Below are 18,278 nucleotides of genomic sequence, written 5' to 3' on the forward strand. Positions count from 1 at the left end.
TGCCCGCCCGCCCGCCCCAAGCTCATGGCTGCCTCCTGGGAATGCGTGGCCCGCGCGGGGGGGAACGGGCGGGTGTCCGACCCTCGCGCCCCGTGGGCGCGTAGAAACAGGTGGGCACCGTCGCCCGAGGGTCCGCGCGCACTCCTACCGGGACCGCTCCGCACCCAACCAGAAACCACTCCGAGCGGGCAGCTCCGTCCCCACTTCACTTCCGCCGTCCCCGCCTGTGCGTGCGAGTGCGCGTGCGCGCGCGCGCCCCTCGCAGCGGAAGTAGTAGCGACAAAGCTGGGTCCGCGGCTGGCCCGGGAGTGCGGGGCTCGCCGGGGCGGCGGGCGGCGAGCGGCGGGGAGGGGCGGAGCGCGGGAGGCTGAGGCGGGTGTAGACCGGCGCCGTAGCGCTGAGCGGGCCGGGCCGGCGGTGACGGGTCCCTCACCTCCTCTTCCCTTCCCCTCCCCGCCCGCCCTGCCTCCCTTCCTCCGGTCGCTCTTTCCTCACGCCGGGAACTGGCTCCCGCCTTGCGCCGCCGATCGGGGAGCCGTTCCTCTCTGCCCGAGGCGCGCTGGCGCCCTGGCGAGCCCCGCGGGTGAGTATCCCGCTGCCCGGAGGGAGGGGGACCTGGGGCTTGGGGAGGGCACCGGTATTACCCATTTCCAGAAACTTCCAGGTCCCGAGGGAGGGGGCGTCCGCGGATACCTTGTCGGGTGGGGTGTCTTGGACGCCGCCCTGCCAGCCTGAGTTGGAGGCGTTGCGGGTGGCCGAGGGTGGGCGCGGGGTCTGGGGCTCCCGAACTGTCGGAGGGGCGGGGGCGGGCGGCGGGGGGCGTTCTCCCTCTCGCCCTGTCTGTTGTCAGCGCCGCTTCTCCCGGTTTCTCTTGCAGATGCTGCTGCTAGGGGTGGTGGGAGCAGCCGTGGGACGCGTGGCCGGGAGCGGGGGTGACAGCCTGGGATTCCGGGGGCTTCTCTGCCTTGTCTTCCTCCTCTCTCTATCCCCAGTGTGGCTGTGGCTGACACTAAAGACTTTGTAGCCACCGACCAAGTGCAGTTTCAATGGAAAATGAAGGTAAAGGCCCCTGGCAGACACGGGTTTACAACGCGGAGTTGAGGGTGTGGTGGTTTTGTTTTTAAGTTGTCTTCCTTTCCCCACCTTTTTATTTTTTTTTATTTATTTTCCCGATGTTATTTTATTTATTTTTTCCCCCCCCCCCCTTCTGTTAATGGTGAAGTGTCCAAAGAATTGCTTCCTTAGGATATCTTTTTTTTTTTATTATTTTGGTTAACATAAGGCATTTCGGAAATGAAAGTCCTGTGAGGTGACTTGGGCTGGATTCTGCTTTCCTGTCAAACCTTTAGCTTGGGGTACAGAAGGGAAGTTGTCATTTCAGATAGCATCTCTGTTTAAATCGCTGCTTGAAAGTAATTACTAGGGGGGAAGTGGAAATGGGGAGGGGGAATAAAAGGGGACTGCATCTCTGTGTTTGCACATCAGGCTTTGATACGGTATGTGACTGGATTCTTTTATAAGAAAGAAAACGTTTTTGTTTTTTTTGTTTGTTTTTTAATTAAGTACAGCGTTGCGGGGAGGGAAACTCACCGTTTTTCAGTTCACACACAAAAAAAGTTCTGAATTAATGAAATATTATGCGGCGATTTCCTTAAAAGTTACGCCCTATTTCAGAACATCATTTCGCAGGTTGAAGTGGAACCTGTTTGTCCACTGTACACTTTGGACACACTGGATTATCATTCACGTGTTACCTGATTCCTTTGGCCTCATTTAAATATTTAATGCTTTTCTAACACAGCACTGATTATTTTTTTTAAAGCATTGAAAACTCTGAATAAGTGATTTTTTTTTTTTTTTTTTACCCTACCTAAACCACCACAGTTATGCTTTGGACTGACGTGTGTGTGTGTGTGTGTGTGTGTGTGTGTGTGTGTGTGTGTGTGTGTGTGTTTCTTCCATCCTGGCAGGAAGATGCTATAAAAGATAATTCAAATTACAGTTTGTCCCCTTGTATCTTTTGGTTTTAAAACTCTGTACAGTCTGGTACAAGGGGCTGCAGTAGAGCTTGCTGGCTGCTTTCTAATTTGCTTTTCCCTTGTTGAGAATGTAAGCTTGATTGTTCTAAGTAGGATTAGTAATTTTAAAATAGATGTTTCTTTTATGCAGTAATCTGTGTTGCTGTCTGAGACCCCTGGGATATATGGGAAATATGACAAGAGGCAAGATTATACTGCTTAGTTCTACTTTGGATGGATAAGTGGTGGAAAACATTTTCTGAAACCGAAGTGTATAACTGTAGAGGAGTAATACTGTCAATACTGTCTAATTGGGTCTTTAGGAACAGCATTTGAAAGCAGTTATATTTTTGTCTGGTAGTATGGAAAAATCACTTTTCTGATGCCTTCTCCTCTTTGTCTTTTAGTTTATAGAATTAAGAAAGGCAAGTCCTTGCTGTACAAGAGACAAAGGATGTTAAGTGCATTCATTCATATACCTGTTTTTTGGTAGTTGCATCTTAACATCTGAAACTTGAGCTTCTGCTTTGAGAATGTTACAGATTTAAGAGAGTAGCCTAAAGAAGGTGATTTCTTAAGATGTTCCTTTTGTTTCTTGATCTCAGTACGAGGAGTATGACAAGTAAAGCTCACTCGCATATTGTCTATTGAGGTGGGAGGGATTGGTTGTGAGAAGGGAGCATGGTGTATGCTTGTGGCTGACTGGGCCTCTCTGTACTTTATGGCCTAATAGGAATGATTTGGCTTCATAATAAAAGATTTTACAATTCTTAAGAACTTGGGTTTTTTTTCTACTTTGTAATAATCAAAAGGCCATTTTTGTCAGTTTCTCATTACCATAACATTTTTCTTTTATCATTTTAAACATTTTAAAGAACTTCTATACAGTGTAGAAATTTTTAAGAGCTATTGACCATTTTGAAATATATATATACAGGGTGTCTCAAAAATGTATACACACTTTGAATAATTATTAATCCCAATGGATTAAATCTGAAAAGGAAGAAACATCAATTGAGCTATCAGCTATTCTAGTGTGTATATATATTTTTGGGCCACCCTATATTATTATCCCTTTTCTTTCTATAGTTAGTATCCTCCTTTGACATGGTGTATTAGCATCTTAGGGGTGTGAAACAAAAATGAATTTAAATCATGCCTTCACTACTAAAAGTTTTGTGACTTCACCTTTCTGAGTCTGTTTTCTCATATATAAATTGGGATTGACAATAGCTTCCACAGTTAAGAGGGTCAAATGAGAAACCCTATATAAATTTTCTTGGGACAGAGGAAGGCTAGCATTAAAGAACATGCGCTTTGGAACCAGGCATTCTGATTTGAATGCTAGATCCCCACTTAACATAATTTTGCCTTGGGCAAATTATTAAAGCTTTTTTATGCTTCAGTTTCTTCATCTGTAAAATAAGGACATTGATAGAACCTACCTTCTGAGGTGGCTGTAAGCAGGTATAACAGTATTTGGCATATAGTAAGTGCTCAATAAATACTAACTATAAATAGCCTAGCCCAGTGTTTGCATACTAATATATCACCAGGCATTAATGCGGTTGTTATGACAGCTGAATGATAAAAGGAAAACAGTAGTGGCTAAAATGCTCTCCATGAAGTTGTCGTTATTAGGCATCAGTGGAGTTAACTACAGAATTTTCTATAGTGTTGTGGCTTGAAGCCCATAGAGAAAGTTGGAGTGCTACCAAGAAGCCAGGGGCCAGTGTAGGAAGAGACAGGCTTGGATTTGAATCCTGACAAGTTATTTTTTCCTCTCCTAAAAATCTAATGAGTTACTATGCTGCTGAGCTTTCTCAGCTTCTGATGTTTACCCATCTGTAAATGGAATAACGCCCTCTTGGAGTGTTGGTGTGAGGAATAAATAAAGCCTGGTATGCGATGTGCCCAAAACGATGGTTGATGCACAGTTAGCACGCATGAATGAGCAATTGCTGCTATTCCCCAGAAACAGAATCCTCCAGTAGGTTTGTAGATAAGTCACATCTCTAGTTATTTACTGGGTAGAATTGATAGTGGCTCCCAGGAGCATTAGCATGAAGGTTCTTAGGTAGTGTGCCATGTCTACAGTGGTTGTTGGAGGGAATGACATCTATGTGATTCCTTTCAGCAACTATGGTAATTTTCTTTGGCACTTAAGTTTTGATTCTTTTGGATCTCTTGTGGTCCACTTAATCTTTCTCAGCAAAGGTTGACAAATTTTTAGCCTTAACCTCCAGGATGCTTCATGCATACTTCCTGCTAGTCACTAGAAATATTTGAAGTGTTAATTTCCTGGAATTTCGGGGACTGGTCCTGGACATCCATTTGTGGGTTATGATTTTATCCACATGCTTTGGAATTCCCTTTTGCATGTTTATCATAAATCTAAACAGATACCACTTAGGAATCTGAGATAAATAAAGGCCCCTTTTCTGTGTGTGTGTTTTTTTAATTAGTCATATATGTATAAAGGGATGGCTTATTAGAAAAGATATTTTTTAGCTGGATAATTTTGCAAATAGTTTTTCTTTCCCAATAATGGATATTTTCTTTGGAATAAACTTGGCCTTTCCCATAGAAAACCAGTATAAACTTAATGCACATAAAACTATTTAATCGTAGCCATTAGTTTCTTTGACTAATGGATAAACATGTAATGATCTTCAAGATTTCAGGATATGCTTAATTTAAGGTCATAGGCAGAGCTAATGGGTCTAGAATAGATTTCCCTGGTTTCTTTGGCTAACATTTGAAAATGATAATATGTTTATTTACACTTTAATTTTTAAAGTAGTTGCTTATTCAAGTACAAATTATTAATTATCTAGGAATGTCTCAAGAAAGATTGTGTTAGGGTAGTTGGAGGAACTATAAGGAAAAGGGACAAGAAACTACCTTAATTTTATTCCTTTAAGTAGGAATAGGAAACTAGGTTATTAAAATTTTATATTTTTAGGTGTTGAAAAATGTAATTTATTTGCAGTTTTGTTAGTAAAATACTATTTTTAATCAATATTTCTAGGGAAGAGTCAAAACTAAAAGATTATATGACAACATTGTATAAACATAGTAATTTAACACAGAGGAAGGATGACGCAGAGATAATTTCTGAGCAATAGCCTTCTGACAGTTGAATCCTAAATACTTGATTTGTCTTAATGTTTTTATCCTCCATTTAACGTCAGCAGATTTCCAGTCTGTTAACTGAAGCAGTATCAATCAAAATGGTCTCCTAGGGAACACACACCCCTTGGGGCTCAAGGCTGATTTTCTTTTGAGATCACGGTTAACCGTAATCTGTTTGACAAGGTTAATTTTGTTTTAAAGCTGAAAAGAACAGCATAGTTTGATGGTAAAGTTAGTTGGGATGAATTTTAAATTACACTGTTGTTACATGTAACATCTTTAAAAAATTATCTTTTTAACATGTAACATCTTGAAGTTCTCTTAAGAATTGATTCAAAGGGTCTACTCATTTATTTTGTTAAAAGACATTCTTTTTATAAAGATTTCAGTCATCAGTTGTGATAACATTATCTTTACCATTTTTATATGTGTTGGTAAAAGGCTGTACAGTAAAAATTGGTTGGATGAACTTAGGTTAATGCTATCATTTCATACAGAAAATGATTTCTTGGAAAAAATATGTCAGGCTAAATTGATGCATTTCCTCTTGAATTTATATGGCTGGTATTTATATGCATTTGTTCATATGTCTTCTATCTTCAAGGCTTTATGTGACTATTGACAGAGGTATATATCTTAGAATTACAAGGAAATTACTCAGATTGTGTTGAATTAGATTAGTTTAGGCTAGGCTTATTTGATCCATTTAGAAAAAATTTGAATGAAATGTTACAAGACTTTCTTAGGTTATAGACAGTAATAGCAGGGATCAAAAGCATCACCTTAAGAGGGCTGTAACTGGGCATCTAATGCAAGTTCAGTTTTTAATTTTTGCTTTTTCTTTCTGCTTCAGATATTAGAGAATGTGTGAATTGTAATTATTTTATATAATAGAATTATTTAATAATTTAACATATCAGATATTAGAGAATGTGTGAATTGGAATTGGACTGTGTGAACTGGAATTAGTTAATTATAACGCCTTGCTTAAATAAAGTCTTTTAGTTTGACTTTTTGATCATTGCATGAAAGTGCTGACCTAAACTTGTGTCTCCCAAGAAGAAGTAGCATGACATATTCTTCATTCTTTCTGAAAACTCTGAGATATTGGCACATTCTTGTGGAAATTATTTTAATTTATTATTTACTTACTTAAAATGAATAAGCTGGTAAAATTGGAATAGTAATATGGCCCTGAAACGAAATATATTTGCCACTCTGTACTTTTGTTTGATGTTCAGCCCTTTATAGAAAAACTCAGTAATAACTGAAGCAGAAATATTTAGTGTGTCACCTATCATACTTCCTTGAACATGGTTGTTTTTTAAACTGTGAAGGATAAATTAAAACTTTTGAGTAGGTTGTGTATTTCAGATACTGGATTTAAAGTGAGCTTGATTGTGGTGCCTTAAAATAAAAAAGGATAAAGCATTTCCTAGGAACTATTAATGCAATATTAGTAAAGTTCTATTTCTTAAAAATGATTAATACAATATTAGTAAAGTTCTATTCTCTGCCTAAGAAAGAGATCAACTTAAAAACATCCTGGATTTCCTTGCACCTTAAACCAGCCTTTCATTTTCAATAGTAATATGTTAGCCTTTGGTGCTGTATACTCATATATGTTATGAAAATTTGACACATGCCTTTGTAACTAGATTTTGTTTGAGTTTCCCTAGTGAAATGTTTGCTTTATCTACCTGCATCTCGGTTTATATATTGGGAGGGGCAGAAATACTAGTTGGCTCAAGCTTTCTTTGGGAATCTTACCTCACTCCTCTATTGTGTCAGTTCTTCATTCCCTTGGAGCAGCAAAAGTGGTTCATGGCACAAGTGCCAGAAATAGTATACAAGCCACTTTTTAATGGCATGCAAACTAATCTCTGCTATGTCCTTTTCTTAATTCTTGCCAGGGCTATTATTTACTGGAGTTGACATCTGGCTGTGAAAGTGTCTGAGGTCAGATGGAAAATTCCAGTTTCTTCCCATTCCAGAAAAAGAATGTGGTCTTTACTGACCAGTTTTTGAGATCTGCTAGCCCCCAACCCTAGAGGTTGGTAGTTCAGTTATAATATCTTGATGTGTACCTTTAATTCATTTTGGGAGCCAAGTGAGATTAGTTCCTTCTGATTTCTTCTGTTAGAAAAATGGAGGAGAATTGTGCTTATACCTATATTAGAATGAAGGAAACGGAAAGTAGGGATAGGCTACAGAGACATTTTACTCCTAGGAAAAACCAGCAGAACTTGGGCAGTAACGATACAGTGAATGAAGGGGACGGTAGAGTCAGAAATGACTACAAACTGTTAAGCAGGCATAAGTGGATGAGTGAAGATGCCACTGACCTGTTGGAGGAGTTAGCTGATGTTGGGGCTGGCTAAGGGGAGTAGATTGAAGGTCACACTGTCATGGTGTGCTTGATTTTCTTTTCTTTTTTTCTTTTTTAATATGGTTTTTAGTGTTGTTTTTTTTTTTTTGTTTTGTTTTTGTTTTTTTTTAGAAAGAGGGAGAGGGATAGAGAAATGGAAAGATGGATGAGAGAGAAACATCCATTGGCTGCTTCCTGCATGCTCCCTACTGGGGATTGAGCCTATGGCCCGGGCATGTGCCCCGACTGGGAATCGAACTGAGGATCCTTGGTTCATGGGTCAATGCTCAATCACTGACCCACCCTGGCTGGGCTGATGTGCCTGTCTTAATGCTTGTCAGGGCAAAGACCCTCATTTATCCCTAACTCAACTCAATGGTATGTTGTCCATTGAATGAAAATGCTGGCTTCTTCACTTTAACTCCGTGATCTCAACTGGGGGTGGTTTTAACAATGTCTAGAGATGTTTTGGTTTGGCACAACTGGAGCAGATGCTATTGGCATCCAGTGGATAGAAGCCAGGGATGTTGGTAAACATCTTTTAATGTACAAGACAGCTCCCCCACCCCCCAGCCCTGTACCACACCTCTCCAAACAAAGAATTATCTGGCCCCAAATGTCAGTGTTGTGGAGATTGAGAAATATTGTTCTAATCAAAGGCAAGGAATTTAACTTCTCTGAGCCTTGTTTTCCTCACATGTAAATGGATGATGATGACTCTGCCTCAGGCTTGTTAGGATTAAATTGGGCAAGATGAAAGAGTTGGCATGAAAGAACTCAAGAAATGCTAATCCCCCTTACCCTGGTTGATGAGTAGATTTGGGAAAATTATTTATGCCATTGGACTCTTAACACATTGAGGACCAGTAGTTTTATTGCTAGCTTTACCCAGTGGCCAGATAAGTTTCTATTTAATGAGTACAAAAAAGTTTTACATAAATGTTAAAGGCACGATTTAAAATTAAATACCCATTGCATTTTGAAGTTATTTATTACATGTTCTTACAAGCTAATACCTTTTTAAAGAATTCACGTGATTGGCCAAAAGCCTTAGAACAGAAAACATGAGAATTCTCGTGATCCGTCTGCAGTGTGTTAACTTCTAATTTTAAGGCCTTACATATTTTTCTGAGACATGGGTTGCCCAAGAAACCTGTAATAACTATTATAATCTTAATACTTGCCTCATGGTTTCATTAAACTGTGATTTTGACTGTACTTTGGTTTTGAGTATTTCATGATTTGTAACCAGCAGTAGGGCAAAAATGTTGAAATCTGGATTAAAAGTTTTATCTACTAATCAATGAGGAGAAACTAAAATTTTTACTTGCTCTCAGAACTTTTAGAAAGCAATTTTATTGTTCTTTGAAATTAAGACCTAAAGTGTTCTGAGTTACTTCTTTTCGAAAATGCCAGACCTCCTGTGTATGTAATGCCCTTTTCCTTTTTATTCAATTACAAAATTTCAAGTAGATTCCCCTCTGAAGTCAGCACTCTTCATCAGATTTATTTATTAGGGTCTTTATGAGGTGATTTTCTTTTGCATGTCTAGTACTTATTTTTTTTTTATTAGCTTTTGTAAAGCGTGGACATTACCATCAGCTCTTTCACTCGTATTAAGGACAGGACACATGTATTTTCAATTCTAAGACAAGGGACCATTCCCTTGGAAATACATTGTAGTCATAGCCTCACTGTGTTTAATGTCTACTTTCATGTACATAGTCATGTGGCATTCTTATTTTTAAAGAGTCCTTTTCTGCTATCATTTTCCTTTTAGGAAAAAAAGAATAGTTCCGTCTCCCTATACTTTAATTACACCACCTACAACATGCAATTAATAGGTAGAGGTGCGCCGAAACCGGTTTGGCTCAGTGGATAGAGCGTCGGCCTGTGGACTCAAGGGTCCCAGGTTCGATTCCGGTCAAGGGCATGTACCTTGGTTACGGGCACATCCCCAGTGGGGGGTGTGCAAGAGGCAGCTGATCGATGTTTCTAACTCTCTATCCCTCTCTTTTCCTCTCTCTGTAAAAAATCAATAAAATATATTTTAAAAAAATAGGTAAAGGTGCCTGAGTGTAGTGAATTGATTACTAATTTTTCTTTTATTAATAGTGGGTGGAATTTAGAAGTAACATTCTTCCTGTTTTTCATATTAAACTGATTATTTAAACACAGTATTAAAATAGTTGGTTAGAAAAATTAAATAACTTTTGAGGAAAACCACTTAAAATGGGAAATAATGTAGAAGTGATAATAGAGTACATTTTATGACAACAAAGAACTTCTCATTCACCTTAAATCTTTAGGATTCAAAATTGGCTTCTGATGTTATTAAATAGTATCTGACCACAAATTACTTTTAAGGGCTTGTGGCTCCTGGTTGTACTGGAACTATTTAGGTCAGTTAAGTTCGGGGTGCGAAGGATGGCACAGTCATGCCTTTGATTTCATAAGGGTTTGGTGTGACATAGCCCGTAAAATCAAGTCCACCAATTAACTGCTGTATGAAGTGAGTGCAATTGGCATATGGAAGAACTAGGAGAAGGAATAAAGAAAGCTACCATTTGTTTCTACAGTTGAATTACTGGCTAGCCTATAATTTCAAGGAAAATAATATAATTAACAAAGTCTTAAAAACATTTTTTTTTTTACTCTGATATTGCTAGTAAAGTAATTGTTTGCTAGCTGAAGGCTTTAAAAAATAGTAGTTGCATGTTTAATGTATAGTAACAACAAATGGACAGATTCTAAAAATATGTAGATCATATTGTTATCCCTCCCTCTATCTTGTATCAAATTTCTGTCAGGACTTGGAATAACTTATACAAGTTGATCTATCAGTAAATGGAATATTATGCCCACCTTTTAACTTGAGAAAGAAAAATGCCAAATTCTTCCCAGGTGTAATTGTTTAACAGTTAGTAAAGTGTTTAACTGTTTTTTCATTGTTTTACTTCCTTTGAATTATAGAAGATAGATTTGCTTTACTTTCAGAGTTTTTTCTAAAATCTTTTAAACTTTTTAATTGAAACAATTTTAAATTTACACCAAGGTGCAAAAGTAGTATAAAGAGTTCCCATATGCCCTCTTCCCAGTTTTCCCTAATGTTAACATCTTATGTAACCATCCTATAATGATCAGAACCAAGAAATTCACATTTATAAAGTATCCTTTTTCTGGTCCAGGATCCAATTCAGTATTCCACCTTGTATTTAGTAATATGTTCCCCAGTATTTTTTTTTTTTTTTAATCTTTCCTGATCTTGAAACTTGAAGAGTACTGGTCAGTTATTTTTTTTTAGAATGTTTCTCAATTGGATTTTCCTGATAATTATTTACTCACTAGAGGCCCATTGCACAGAGATTCGTGCAATAGGCCTTCCTTCCCTTGGCTTCCAGCACCGGTTTTCCTCCGGCACCCAGGACCCAGGCCTTCGCTCTGGCCAGAGTCTGCCATCTTCGTCTTCGCTGCAGACTCCGGCCAGTTCGTCTTCGCTGCTTCGCTGCAGACTCCAGCCGGAGTCTGCCATCTTCGTCTTTGCTGCAGACTACAGAGTCTGCAGTCTTGTCTTCGCTGTGGCACTCTGCTCCTGTAGATCCCTTTGCCCCCGCCCTCCCTCTCATAGTAGGTGTCCTGCTCCACCTGGCCACTCCGTGCCTGGAGCAGCTGGGTGCCGCCATCTTTGGCCTACTAATTTGCATACTCACTCTGATTGGCTGTGGGCGTAGCGGAGGTACGGTCAATTTACATGTTTGTCTATTATTAGGTAAAATGATTAGTATGTCTTATGACTGGTTATGTTAACTGTAATTACTGGTTAAGGTGGTATCTGCCAGGTTTCTCCACTTTAAAGTTACTGTTTTTTTCTCTGTAATTACTAATAAAAGTAATTTTTCTCTTGTAATGTAATAATTCCTTTATAATTAATACCTTCCTCTTGTGGGGTGGTATTTTGAAATTACAAACTTCTTATGTCTCATCACAGGCCAGTTTTTGCATCTATTAATGGTTCTTCCTGGCAGCAACTACTTATGTGGCTAAATGATGATTTTGTTTCCCACATTCCTTCTATATTTATTAATTCGAATTCTGCCCTTTTTGCTCCATTCATTGATTGTCCAATTTATTTACATGTATTTTACTGTACGGGTTAAAATCTAATACTTTTTGCACAAATTATTACAGCTTTGGTTATTGAGAGCACTTTCAAATTTGTTCTTGTGTCCTTTCTGCAATGTTCCTATCATTTCGTGAATACTAATTTACTTTCTGGTACCACAAGGTGTTAAAAGTGCATCTCATATTTTTCCTGTTTGTACCAGGCACAGAATCAACACTTCCTCCAAAGGAAGCTGGTTCATTTTATTGGAGAATGGTATCTAGAAACCAAGATCTGCATATCAGGCATGCTCAGTATTATTGGGAAGTCATTGTTTCTAGGTCCTCTTAGTAGATAGAGCTAGCAAATATTTGTATAGTAATAAAAGTGTTTCTGGAGGAAATAGGACTCTTCCACAGTATCGCAGGAAATGCATCTCAGAGATATATGCATAGGAGGATTTGAGGTATAGTGGCAAGATTTTATTTAAAAATATATATTTTATTGATTCTTTAAATCAGAGAGGAAGGGAGAGGGATAGCGAGTTAGAAACATTGATGAGAGAGAAACATCGATAAGCTGCCTCCTGCACACTCCCCACTGGGGATGTGCCTACAACCAAGGTACATGCCTTTGATTGGAATCGAACCTGGGACCCTTTAGTCCACAGGCTGACGCTCTATCCACTGAGCCAAACCGGCTAGGGCCGTGGTCGGCAAACTGCGGCTCGCGAGCCACATGCGGCTCTTTGGCCCCTTGAGTGTGGCTCTTCCACAAAATACCACGGCCTGGGCAAGTCTATTTTGAAGAATTGGCGTTAGAAGAAGTTTAAGTTTAAAAAATTTGGCTCTCAAAAGAAATTTCAATCGTTGTACTGTTGATATTTGGCTCTGTTGACTAATGAGTTTGCTGACCATTACCCTATCCAATCATTCTCTAGGATCTTCCGGAGTTTTGTTCTCCTTATCCTATCTGTTTTTTTTTTTTACCAGATTTTCCCAGGCTAGACTCCTTTTTGTGGTTGCCATTTTGGCTCCTACTGCACATGCCTCATAGTTTTGCTTGGTCACCTAGCTTCTACTGCACATGCACCCAGCAAAGGAATTTCCCCACGTGGGGGATTCATGTCCCTTTGGCTGAGAAATGTGGCTGTTCCCTGGAGTGTCTGAAACTGCCCTTTCCTAGTTAATCAGGCTTAATGTCTAATTCCATTTGCTCCCTTTCTTTGTTAATACATACCCATATATTTAAATTTTCTTATCGATCCATTTATACATATATAAATTAAAAACTCTGAATTCATACTGATGCTGCCAATTCCAGTCCCATACCACAGGATTTAGTCTCATCTTTTCCCCCCCTATCCTTTTCCTTTCCTTGTTACGTCTTTCTCCAAAGGTGAGAAACCTGATTCTCATTCACAAAATATTTACTTATTTGTTTTATCATACTGCACACGCAAAAGTAGTTTCAGAATTGCTAATGTAGACCTTTGTGAGAAACGTATTTTTAAACTAGAGTACAATCTTTGTTTTTAGCTTTAAAGTATAGTCATAATCTGTTTTCCAAAGTTACTTAGGTAATTTTCCCCCCTACCTACTTCTCTATGGTTATGTTACTCATCCTATCTAATAATAGACAAATATGCAAATTGACCATACCTCTGACACACCCACAAGCCACACCCACCATCCAGTCAGAGCAAGCATGCAAATTAACCCAAACCAAGATGGCTACAGCTACAGAGAGCAAGGTTTCCTAGGTAATAGAGGAAGCCAAGCCTCCACTCAAGCTACAGAGTTTCAATTATAGAAGGTAAACAAACTCAAACAAATGGCGGTGGAATGGAGCTTGAGAGAGCAGGCCAGGGTTGCCGCTGGCAACAGGGAAGCAAAGCTTTCCGAACACCCTGGCCGGGCCCATCCGCTTAAGGCAACAAAGTTTCAATTATAACCCCAACACAAATGGCTGCCAGCCTCGGAGGGAGACCCAGGCTTGGCTCTGCTCCAGGCTACAAAGTTTCAATTGTAGAAGGAAAATAAATTCCAGATACCAGGGCCTCTGTTTGGGTTGCCAGGGGGCGTGGCCGGCCTGCAAACCACCACAGGCCCCTTGCTCAGGCCACCCCACGCCCCAAGGGAACCCCCACCTGATCCGGGACACCCTTCAGGGCAAACCAGCTGGCCCCCACCCCTGTACCAGGCCTCTATCCTATCTAATAAAAGACTAATGTGCAGATTGATCATCACTGCAACACACAATATAGCTGCCCCCATGTGGTCAAAGATCCTGCCCCCATGTGGACACAAGATGGCCACCACAAGATGGCCAGCAGGAGAGGGCAGTTGGGAGGCACCCGGCCTGCAAGGGAGGGCAGTTGAGAAGGACCAGGCCTGCAAGGGAGGGCAGTTGGAGGTGATCAACCCTGCAGGAGAGGACAGTTAGGGGTGACCAGGCCGGCAGAGGAGGGAAGTTGGGGGCAAACAGGCTGGCAGCAGAGTGGTTAGGGGGTGATCAGGCTGGCAGGCAGAAGCGGTTAGGGGCAATCAGGAAGGCAGGCAGGCAAGCAGTTGGGAGCCAGCAGTCCTGGATTGTGAGAGGGATGTCCGACTGCCCGTTTAGGCCCTATCCTGGGATCGGGCCTAAATGGGCAGTCGGACATCCCTTGAGGGGTCCCATATTGGCGAGGATACAGGCTGGGCTAAGGGACAACCCCTCTCCGTGCATGAATTTCATGCACCAGGCCTCTAGTTTGTAATAAAATTAGGTCCATTTATGAGCTGTTGGTATTTTAAGTTCTTCCCACATACTGTTTGATTTTAATTTCTCATAATCTTTTTGAAGTAAATGATGACCTTTTTTCTCCATCATTTATCTGTAATGAAGATCTTTTTAAAAGGACTAGGTATGCTTAAAGTTAGGTACAGTTGGAAATGCTGGTAGTTCATTTGAAAGGAGCTGTTCTCTGGCATTCCCTTGGGCTTACTCGCCTCATTCCTTAGTTACAACTCTCATTTCTACATTTTCTACACTTGGGGATTTACTCTTTCTATAACGCTTGGAATCAGTCCTCCAACTAATGCTTCTTTGATATGGTTGTATAATTTTAGACCCAAAGTCTACTACAGACTGAATACTAATTCCCTTATTGCTGAGGTAAACCATGAGTTAAATTATTTTGCAGATCCTTTCCTTTTTTTTGAGTTATAATTTACATACCATAAAATTTGCCATTTTTAGTGCACAATTGGTGGTTTTTAATATATTCACAAGGTTATGTGCATTGATCTAATTACAGAACATCTCCATCACCCCACAAAGAAACCCCTTATCCATTAGCAGTCATTTCCTGTTCTTTCTTTTCCCCAACCCCAGCAACCACTAATTTGCTTTTTGTCTCAATGGATTTGCCTAGTCTGAATATTTCATGTGTGACCTTGTGTGTTTAAATGACTTCTTTCTTCTATTCAACATTCAGCCACATTATAGCATGTATCATATCTTTTTTTCTGGTTAAATGATTTTCCATTGTATTGATATACCACATTTTATTTACCCATCATCATTTGATGGACATTTGGTTTCTATGTTCTGGCTATATGGATAATACTGGTACTAATATTCATGGACAGGCTTTTTGTGTGAATGTATGTTTTCAGTTTTTTAGGTGTATACTCAGGATTAGAAGTGCTGGGTTATATGTTTAAGTTTATTGAGGAACCCCCACAGAGGTGGCACCATTTTCATTTCCACCAGCAATGTTTGAGAGTTCCAGTTAATTTCTCAACATCCTTTCTAACATTTGTTATTTTCTGTGTGTTTTTTAATTGCTCTCTTGGGAGTATGAAATAGTATCATGTTGTGGTTTTGATTTGTATTTTCCTAATTACTAATGATATCAAGCATCTTTTCATGTGCTTATTAGCTATTGCATGTCTTTGGAGAAATTTTTATACAAATCTTCTTCCCCTTTTGTAATTTTGATATTTGCTTTTTTATTGTTGAGTTGTAAGATATTTTCTGTATTCTGAATACTAGGAATGTATGCTATACCGGTACTTGCACAAGCAAAGATGTTTGTGCAAGGGTGCTCCTTGCACATGGTTGCAGATGGGCAAAAGATATATGAAAAGGTGCTCAACCTTAGTAATGAAAAAAAGTGAACTAAAATAACCATTTCATACTTATCAAACTGGCAAGTATATTTAAAATGTAGTGATGCTTACTTTTGGCTAGATTGCAAGGAAAGTAGAAGCTCTTGACAGATGTTGGGAGTTTATTTGACACAATTTCTTTGCAGAGCAATTTGCAATAGCTGTGAGAATTAAATTTACAAACACCCAACAGTTTTATAATGTTTTTGGTGGAAATCAGGCTCTTTCATGGGATCATGAGGAAAGCATTCCAAGGACCCATGCATGAGAAATTGTGGTGTGGCAAGGTTTATTTGGGTGGAAATAGACCCCTCGGTTTCCAGTGTCCCATCTCTGTCCGTCCCACCATGGAAAAAGTCTAACTTGATCCTGTCATTGAGAGGATCAATTAAATTGAAGTACTACTATATAATGAAATGCTCAGTTGAGCTATTAAAAAAAGGAGGTAGATCAGTATGTGTGGTGAAATAGAGAGATCCAAGATGAATTGAATGAAAAAAAGAAAATTCTAGTTATCTGGTTACCTTTGTAATTTAAAAGCAACCAGAAAAAAGCTTGTATCATACCTGCATAGAAAATGACTGGAAGTATACACAGAAAACAGTTAACAGAGGTTACTACTGGGCAGTAGGACTGAGGAGTTGGGCTTATTACATTAAACCTTTTCTTGTTACTTGCTATTTAAAAACAATGAACAGGTTTTTATTTTTAAAAAAATAATTAAAAATGGCTTAGTAATATAATTTTTAAAATTATAGTTCTATTTAGGAATAAGAATGTAAAAAATTTTTGGGGGGGGTCAAGTTGATTATTTTGTATATGATTGATCCCTGTTGGTCTCCAGAGGTAAATGCCTTTTTTTGGTTGTTATTTATATTGCTCTACTGAAAATGGATTAGAATGAGCTCTTGCTCTTGGATACAAATATATAATAGCATTGAAAATCCTGTTTCATTCCTAGGCATTTAAGTATGGGAGAAAAATATGGTTTATTATTGTGATTATAAACATGATTTGTGATTGTGCTAGTTTTTAATTTGCCAAATGAGGAATATTTAAGAGCTGGTCTATATTGGAGCCTGATTGTGCCACTGTTCTTTGTGTCCATGTTCTGGAACTTCCAGTTTCAGTGTGGAAGGTAACCTCTTTACAGTATTTCCTTTAACAGAGGTTACTAATTCATTGTTAGAAACCTTAGTACCATAGACCAGCGATTTTCAACTGGTGTGCCGCAAGAGTTTTTAAAACATGCAATACCTAACTATTTAATCAGGGGCACTAACCTCTTTTTCCTTAGGTTGTAAAAAAAAAAAAAAAAAAAAAAGACAACAGCCAACACAATAGCTGACCGATGTGAATGAATCAAAATTATACCTATTTTTTTTTCAGATTGGCAAAAATATAATGTTTTTTTGTGTGCTGCAGAATAGTAGTAATTAGTTTATGTGTGCCATGAGATGGAAAAGGTTGAAAATTGCTGCAATACATAATAAAAAGCCTATGGTATCTCCCTGCACATTCCTAGAATCTTATAATTTGAGGGGACCAATTTCTTGCCTATATAAAAGTCACTAGTGTTATCTGCCAGTAAGTTTTTGTAATTGGAGAGTATACTTTTGCCTGTTGACACTAGTTCTGGTCTTAATCTTGGCAGAATGTCCTGTTTCATATAGTAGTCCTTAAATATCTGAAGATGCCTGTCATATTCTTTATCTAGGAACTTTTATTGAAATTCAATTAATGACCATTCACTGCCTTTCATAATTCTCTAGGCGAAACATTTTTTAAAAATATATTTTATTGATTTTTACAGAGAGGAAGGGAGAGGGATAGAGTTAGAAACATCAATGAGTGAGAAACATCGATCAGCTGCCTCCTGTACACCCCCTACTGGGGATATGCCCGCAACCAAGGTACATGCCCTTGACTGAAATCGAACCTGGGACCCTTCAGTCCGCAGGCCGATGCTCTATCCACTGAGCCAAACCAGCTAGGGCTAGGCCAAACATTTCCAATTTATTCTACCAATATTCTTCTTAAGACCTCATTTCCAGAAATGTCACCACTTTGCAGTAGGCCCTAATGATGGTTTAAACTGAATATAGACTCAAGGTGTGGATGGATTGTATAGTACTCTGGAGTCATTACTCCTTGGTCTAAAAGCTATACTTCTCATGATTCAGTTTAAGATGATTATATTTTTTCAGCAATAGGGTTACATTGGGAATAATTTTACAGCTCTTTAAATGGAGTATGAGGGCAGCTTACACATGTGTTTATCTGGATTGTCATTCTAGAGTTTTATGGTCTGGTACTTTAGTAGTTGGTGTTTGAGTTTGGGTTTTTACATTTTTATTTAGTAAATATGTACTGTATGCTTTTACAAATGCAATGATGGTGCTATGTTGCCTCTACTTATTGGTTCAGCCTGAAAAACTCGTTTGCATTATGATGCAAGCTGGCTGCCCCTCTCCAACTTTGAGTTGATGTTATCTTGGATA

General features: G+C 39.2%; 1 protein-coding gene across 5 annotated transcripts in view; it reads left to right on the forward strand.

Moving 5' to 3' along the window:
• The first annotated feature begins 430 nt into the window (after window positions 1-430).
• The window catches only part of ATP2C1 (ATPase secretory pathway Ca2+ transporting 1), a 105,350-nt gene continuing 87,502 nt past the window's right edge, over window positions 431-18,278 (forward strand). For 3 of the 5 annotated variants that reach the window (XM_054729546.1, XM_054729548.1, XM_028129276.2), the window contains exons 1-2: window positions 519-583; window positions 878-1,059. In XM_054729546.1, coding sequence (XP_054585521.1) covers window positions 1,054-1,059 — 6 coding nt within the window. In that variant the 5' untranslated portion in view covers window positions 519-583; window positions 878-1,053. Of the gene's footprint in view, window positions 584-877; window positions 1,060-18,278 lie in introns of all 5 variants that reach the window. The other 2 variants (XM_054729547.1, XM_054729549.1) reach the window with 2 other exon arrangements.

The sequence above is a fragment of the Eptesicus fuscus genome, chromosome 18 (assembly GCF_027574615.1).
Source record: "Eptesicus fuscus isolate TK198812 chromosome 18, DD_ASM_mEF_20220401, whole genome shotgun sequence".
NCBI lineage: Eukaryota > Metazoa > Chordata > Mammalia > Chiroptera > Vespertilionidae > Eptesicus > Eptesicus fuscus.